The sequence below is a fragment of the Glycine max genome, chromosome 5 (genome assembly GCF_000004515.6).
Source record: "Glycine max cultivar Williams 82 chromosome 5, Glycine_max_v4.0, whole genome shotgun sequence".
Lineage (NCBI taxonomy): Eukaryota > Viridiplantae > Streptophyta > Magnoliopsida > Fabales > Fabaceae > Glycine > Glycine max.
In genome coordinates this window covers 11,130,571-11,138,170 of record NC_038241.2, presented here as the reverse complement: position 1 = coordinate 11,138,170, position 7,600 = coordinate 11,130,571, and the positions used below count along the sequence as shown (strand labels likewise).

The 7,600-nt window shown below is 32.9% G+C and overlaps 1 protein-coding gene across 3 annotated transcripts; it reads right to left on the bottom strand.

The window, feature by feature from the left end:
- Positions 1-714: 714 nt before the first annotated feature.
- Positions 715-7,164, bottom strand: LOC100802611 (putative pentatricopeptide repeat-containing protein At3g01580). 3 transcript variants are annotated; one of them, XR_005891382.1, is made up of 5 exons: positions 7,009-7,164; positions 4,931-5,060; positions 4,288-4,381; positions 1,488-3,971; positions 715-1,168 (listed from the first exon to the last, which is right to left on the bottom strand). XR_005891382.1 is itself a non-coding variant. In XM_014775538.3 (3 exons), the coding sequence occupies exon 3, from the start codon at positions 3,856-3,858 to the stop codon at positions 1,753-1,755; it is 2,106 nt and encodes a 701-aa protein (XP_014631024.1). In that variant the 5' UTR covers positions 3,859-3,971; positions 4,931-5,060; positions 7,009-7,164; the 3' UTR covers positions 715-1,752. The 3 variants fall into 3 exon arrangements, 1 of the variants encoding a protein (XP_014631024.1); XR_001388317.3 differs by lacking the exon at positions 4,288-4,381; XM_014775538.3 differs by lacking the exon at positions 4,288-4,381 and having other exon boundaries at positions 715-3,971.
- Between the last annotated feature and the right edge of the window lie 436 nt (positions 7,165-7,600).

Here is a 7,600-nt window from a genome sequence, read left to right as displayed (position 1 = left end):
TATCAACATTTTAAAGTAATAAATAAATCAAATTAAAATAATATTTTAAAGAAAGTCATTTATCTATAACCTCCAATTTCGAATCTACAATCTATCTATTTATTTAGTTTTTTGAGGAATGATCTATCTATATAATCCATAATCTATGCAATCTATATTTATAATCTACAATATATACTCTAATTTTAGGAAAGTATTTATTGATTTTCGATATCTAAAATAATCAATACTTCTAAAAAATAAAATAATCAATACTTTTAAAAAATATAATATAAAGAGAAAAGAATTGAATTGTAGATCATAGATACTAAACATATTGAATATTTTCTTTATATATTTCTTACATTTAAAATAATTTTAGATACTGAATTTTTCATTTTTAAAAGCGCTGAAAATCATTAAATACTTCTTAAAATTAGAAGATATATTATAGATTATAATCTTTTTTTTATCAGACATAGATTACGATATTGTTTGCATAAATTTCACTATAAACACCTATTGAAGAAAATGAAATTGATTTGATAAGCTAAAATCAGCATATGTACTTCTAGGAGCTCATCTGGGACCTGTACAGGATTCAGTAGCATATAGTCTAACAAGTTTCAAAAACTAACCAAAATATATAATTCCAGACAAACAATTGCTAACCTAGAGAAGTGGCAAACAAATTTAAAAAAAAAAAAAAAACATTCTAACTCTACATATATACTATACTTGAATGCATTATTTCCTATTAAAAGATTTTCCATGAACTTGTTCAACACAAATGAATAGACAAATTTGGTCATCTCATGAGATGAATACCATGTCAAAAGAGAGACAGGATATTATTAGAAGATAAAAGCTGTCCGCCGACATTCTAGTTATGTCACATGAGAGGATCCAAAGGACAACGATACTACAGGTATAGTGTGCTCCTCTTCACAGGAAGGAAAAACTTGCACACAGAAGTTAAAATAACAAACAAAAGGTGCAAAAAAAAGCAATATATGTTAAAGGAATCCTGTGCTATAGAAGATGGCCAATGAAGTAGTGATGGTCTAGAAACTTTCAATGACAGGATACACTGTTGAAAAATCATCAAGATTCTTTCCCTCAAGGAGATTCATCAAGATTTTCCAATGAAGCAGTGGTTTGATTACGTTGAAGATTTTTCAATAGTCGCCTGAAACAATAACACAATACCTACAATGTAAAATTATTAAAAACCAAAATTGATTAAAAAAAACAAAACATGCTCAGCTATATTCCAATGCAATTGTTGGGTGAATTCTTCTGTTTAAAAGTAGTTTTATGACAAATCAATTTCTTGAAAAGTTCAACTGCACAGATACATAACCAGTAAATTTAACAGGATGCCAAGAGATGTAATGATGAGTAAATAATATCTGCTAGGCCAAGCAATGTAATCTTGCTAGAGCTGCCCCAACAAGAACCGTAAATGCATAGACAACTAGCCATCATAAAAGCGAAGAAATTTTTACCATCAGAACAAATCCACTTCCACTTTATGTTTTGGTCTGCCACTAAGAAGCTTTAATGAGCCCTTCTCAACTTATTTACTTAATTATCAAATTTCTGCTTAGAGTGAAGCAATCAAACTGCAGAAAAAGCGCTTGCAAAGGTATTTCTGACCACAAATAACTTCCCCAATCTCAGTACCAGCAAGTCAACCATCTAAATTATGGTATAAATCTTAATGCCATGAGACAACTTCCCCATCAGATTTAATGTTCCACACAGTCAAAATTAGAACTGTATTTCTTGTGTCTGTAAATCAGGATCATAACCTTCTTCTCTCATTCTTGCATCTAATTTTCTCAGCATTTCATAAATCTGATCAGATTCACCATGGAATCTATCACTAGCTATGAAACTGTGAACCTCATTTTTTATCTCAACCATGCTTTGACCAACAATCTTCTTCAACCTATTCTCCTTTATCAATGTCCTGAGTTTTGCAGCATCATGCCAATTCTTGTCCACACAATATATATTTGATAAAAGCGTATAATACCCTGCGTGATTAGGGTCTAACAGGAAAAGATTCAGAGCGGCAAGCTCCCCTATCTTAATATTTTGATGTATGCGACAAGCACCAAGTAAGGCTCCCCATACATGAGGCCCAGCTTGCATGGGCATGTTATTAATCATATCCAAGGCCTTATCCAACTCTCCCATTCGACCAAGAAGATCAACCATTATCCCGTAATGCTCTATATTGGGCATCAATTGGTATTCATTCACCATGACATGAAACATCTTTATCCCTTCTTCAATCAAACCTGCATGACTACAGGCAGATAGAATTGAGACGAAGGTTACATCATTAGGCTTAACATCTGAATGATTAGACATCTGATAAAATAATTTCAAAGCCTCTTCTCCTTGCCCATGGAATCCGTAAGCTGCAATTATTGAGCTCCAGGTAACAACATCTGTATGTCTCAGTCCTTTGAAAACCTTGTTAGCATTATCTATGCTACTACATTTTGCATACAACTCTATGAGTGACGCTCCAATAAATTCATTATTGTCAAATCCACTTTTAGTTACAAAAGCATGAAGACATAAAGCTTGTTGAACAATCCCCAATTCTGAACTAGCAGCAAGAATCTTCACTAGAGCAATAGCATCAGGTCGTGTTCCATTAGATAACATGTTGCAGAAAACCCCCAGGGATTTGTGTGCCATTCCAATTTCAGCATAGCCACTAAACAAAACAGCCCAAGAAACTACATCCTTCTTGGGCATTCTGTTGAAAAGTTCAATTGCATTTTCAGGTGAGAAGCACTTCAGGTACATGTCCATAAGAGCTGTAGAGACAGTAATATCCAACTCAAAACCATAATTGACGGCTAATTTATGAATCTGCTTACCTTCTTCCAAATTTGAACTGGAAGCACAAGCTCGCAATGCACTAATGACAGTAACCCTGTTGAGTTCAATTCTCTTATCTATCATTTCATTGAAAAGATTTAACGCATTAGTTTCAGCTCCATTATCAGCATAACAGGCAACCATTGAGCTCCAAGATATAATATCTTTATATGGCATTTCCCTGAACAAATTAGCTGCAATCCTGATGGAACCAGTTTTTCCATATAAATTTAGAATAGAATTGGCCAAACATAACTTAGTATCAAAACCCCTTCGTTTTACAAATCCATGTACACTTCTTCCAAGGTTAAAATCAGATAACTGGGCACAAGCAGAAGCAGCACTAACAAGTGTTACTGGATCAGGACTTACTTGCTCCAACACAACCATTCGGGAGAAAAACGCAAGTGCAAGTTCAGGACTTCCATTCTGCTCATACCCAGTAATTATTGAAGTCCATAAAACCACGTCTGGTTTTGGATACTCTGTAAACACTTTCACAGCATCATTCATTTGTCCACACTTTGAATACAACTCAATCAATGCAGACCCTACAAACATGTCACTATCTATCTTCTTCTTGAGAAATCCATGAATCATTTTTCCCAGCTCAAGCTTCTGCAAACCAGAACATGATTTCAAAGCAATAGACACTGTGTAATTGTCAGGTCTTTCCTCAGTTACTGCATCAGCGTTCATTTGATGGAATAGAGATAACGTCTCTACCCATTTTCCTTCCAAAAAATAGCTCCTAAGTAAAGCATTCCATAGATAGACAGTTTTACAAGGTGTTTCTTCAAACAGCTTATGTGCATGGCAAAGTGATGCATATCTAGCATAAAGAACATTAAGCTTGGTAACAACGAAACTATCAAGGGCAAGGCCCACTTTCAAACACTGTGAGTGCAACTGTGTGATTGATATCTTACTGCAGCAAGTTTCCAATAGCTTGACTAAAAGATCCCTCCTTTTCATGTAAAATGACTGATTATAACCTTTACAAGATCATCTGAATTAGTTATTAGCTCTCAATCATATTCTAGTTATGCAATCAGCTCCACTTTATGTGTGTGGCTTTAGCAGCATATCTGTTGAGGAAACCATGGAACTGAAACAATTAGTTCAGAGGCATTTATTTAACATTCTTTGGTTGAATCAAAGAACACATAGAGAAACTGGACTAACAAAGCATTAGTTACAAAAATTAACAACTGTAAGTCTGTAAAAAATAAAGATAATTCTCATTCAGCTTTTTCCTTTATTTTCCCATTTAGTTTAAAAGAGATGACATTGCAGCAGGAAGCACAGAATTTTATCAATATATAGATACATTTAGAAAACATAATAACAAAATAAAGATAATTATATTCAGCAACATAGAAAAATAACAATGAATTGACTTACAGTTTGCAGAAGCAACTTGAGGTTTAATAGGAAGAGACATAGCAGGTATGAAAGGAAAACAAGTAGTAGTACATCACACCTAGCAGGCAGAGTACTTCAATGGCAAAGGTGAAAGAAAGTTTCAGTTAAGATAAAACTGTCAAATGGACCAACCGAGTCAAGCCATAGCCCATATGGGTCAGACAAAAAGCCCACAGAGCCTTGTATGCCTAATTAAAATTAAATCTTGTAATAAAATATACCTACTATTAAGAACATACAAAAATGATATAAAAACGGAAAGCCAAACTGCATATATGCGGACATCCTGTCCTGCTTGGTAACTTTATGCCACAATGATGACAATCACAATGGCTAACATAGCATGCAATACTAGACATGAAACAAGGCCGGAAATATTGGATGGAATTTCTTATGTTACCATCCAATGAGTAAAAGAACTGGATTGTGGGTAGAGATAGTGCAAAGATAGAATATATAAGTGGGAGACAACCCTCACCCCATGAGCTAGCTTTTGGGGTTGAGTTAGGCCCAAACCCACATTTTAAGACAAACAATGTAAACTTAATGCAGTTTCCCCCAACAAGAGTCATAAAAACACAGACGAGTAGCTCTGCATAAAAGAAAGAAAAAAAGTGCTTACCATCAGAAAAACTCCACCTGCAATCTATGTTTTGTTCTTCCAGTGAAGAGGAGTGAACCCTTCTCAACCAGTTTACTTAATTGTCAAATTCACTTCAAAGAATGAAGCAATCAAACTACAGAAAAAACACCTGCAAAGGTGATTTGATTTCAAATAAGTTTATTTAAAAAATAAAAAAAAAATAAAAACTAATCTGATTTGGTGCAAAATTCCCAAAGTATAGGAGCATAAACTATTATACAGTATATAAATAGAACAGAATGAAATAACCAAGACACAAGCATTATAAGGAGGGGGATTGCATTGAGAACTGAGAAGCAGTACATAATATTCCATAACATTTTAACATCTGAATCAAGCCCGTAAGCAGCAGGCAGCTATGTCAGTATAGTTACTGCAGTTGTACTTCATCTTAACTCAGATTGATGAGGAATATCTCTCCTAAAAAATGTCAGAGAAACTCATGCAACTACTCACTCACTCACTCAGCTCACAAGAGTCCCCAGTATTTCCAATCAACTACAGTTTAACAAACAAAAGAAAGAAAACCCATTTACTATTTACATTAAAAATGTTCTCAAAAAAACTATTTACATTAAACATATCTGCGGCTCCAAATTTACTCACAATAGATAAAGGTTATTAAAAACTAAATTAAAAGAACTCTCACAAATATAAATAATTCAGTAAGCCAGTCAGTCAAACAAAAATCCAACATCTTAATCTTAATAAACTGGGTACTGTATGGAATACTTGTGAAGTTGTAATGAATCATGAATAAATTTAAAAATTCAAATTAATGAAGATAAGTTAAAAGTGCACGTGGTCCTCAGAATGTCAAAGAAGAATCAATTAAGGTTGAAAATTTTGTAAGAATATTTACTATGTAGGCCAGTAGGTGTCTGATATACCAACAATAATCAAACTACTTGTAGGTTTGTAGCCATCAAAACTGTAAGGTCATTCATTTTTAAAATTATATCCATTGCACAAACATGGGGTTCAAATGAGAGAAAAAAAAATACTGGAATCATTAGTAGAAAGAAAGAAGTGCTGGAGATAAATCATCATTCACTCAAATAAACAAAAGCAATCGCACAAGAAGAACAGTGTAACATTTCCATCCATTCCCTATGAGAAGGCCCTCATCCCTCTCCCTATGTATAGGTCACCATTCACCAGAAAAAAACAAAAAAAAACAAGCTAAAACTAAACTCATAATCAATTGCAATTCAAACTCATCATCTACTACACAAATTTCTTTAAACCCTTTTAGTAAACAACTTATTGCTAATCAAATTGCAGACACTTCAACCAAGCAAATAACAGAAAACATAGAAAATATGTGTGTACGTATGCAAGCATGCATGTATGTATAAATATTACCACCCACCAGAAAAGCAATCAAGCTAGCTATAACCAAACTCATAATCAATTGCAATTCAGAACCACATAATTTCCCATGGCAGAACAACAGAAATCTAGAAATTTTGGACACCAGCCAATGTGTCCAAAATAAAAAGAACATTTTGTTCACTAGCACTACTACAACAACAACAACACACACACAGTTTCTTTGTTCCTCTTTTTTTTCATTCTCTTCTCATGTCTAAATCGAGCAACAAACTCATTGGCACACACGCACACTCCCATAACCTGAATTAAACTAATATACACCACCGAAACCCTTACTACGTCCACAAATTGTAAAGAAAATAGAAAATGCAAAAAATCAATCTTACCCCATAAAAGAAGAAAGAAACTAAAACAAACTGCGAGAAACCTCTTAATCAGATCAAAAAGAGACCCAATCACACGGGAAAAATCCTTATGAGCAACATGAAACACAAGAATTCTGAAAATCTAACATCAAATTAACCACAGGCCAAAACACCAAAAAAAAAAACTATGCTTTAAAATTTAAAAAAAATGGGGTAAAAGGTTTTAATTTCAAAGTCAGAATTTGAAAATTGTGACATTTTGGTGACACAATTCCACACAAAATGCAAAGCCCACATACAGAAAGATGGAATTAAAATGTATTGTTAAGGAAAAAGAAAATCAAGATAAGAACTCACCTTCACAGGCGTTGAGGATAGAGGAACTCTGGAGGAACAGAGAGAACAGAACAGAGAGAGTGGGAACGAGAATTATTGGTGGGACTTTGGGGTTTGGGGAGTGAAATATTTATATTTTGTTCATGAAAATGGAAAAGGTGAAACGCTGCTATTGATTATTAAAAAAAAAATATTTGAAATGTATGTTTGAAACGACGTGTCGGTAGACCAAGTGTTCTGGAATTATAGACGTTGGATTGGCAATGTCTACCTTCCACATAAACCTAGCACATCTGTTGGATGTTTATGTATAATTTGATTTGATTTTTATATAAAACATTATCTAAATTAAATATAAAATAAAGATAAAATTTGATTTGTTTAATTTAAATATAATATTTAATCTTGTGATTTGAGTTGGTTAGGTTTCATTCTAAGATTTTTTTTATTTTTTAATATATTATCATAATTTAAATTTATCAACTTAACTTACATAATTATTATATATGTTATATTATTTTAAAAATAATTTTTATTTTTATTAAATTTTGTTTAACATATATTTTAGTTAAAAAAATTATTTAGTATTAATATAAAATATTATTATTAGTTC

What these genes read in the sequence shown, in the direction of transcription:
- LOC100802611 (XM_014775538.3), bottom strand. Translation starts at nt 3,858, where the DNA reads ATGAAAAGGAGGGATCTTTTAGTCAAGCTATTGGAAACTTGCTGCAGT.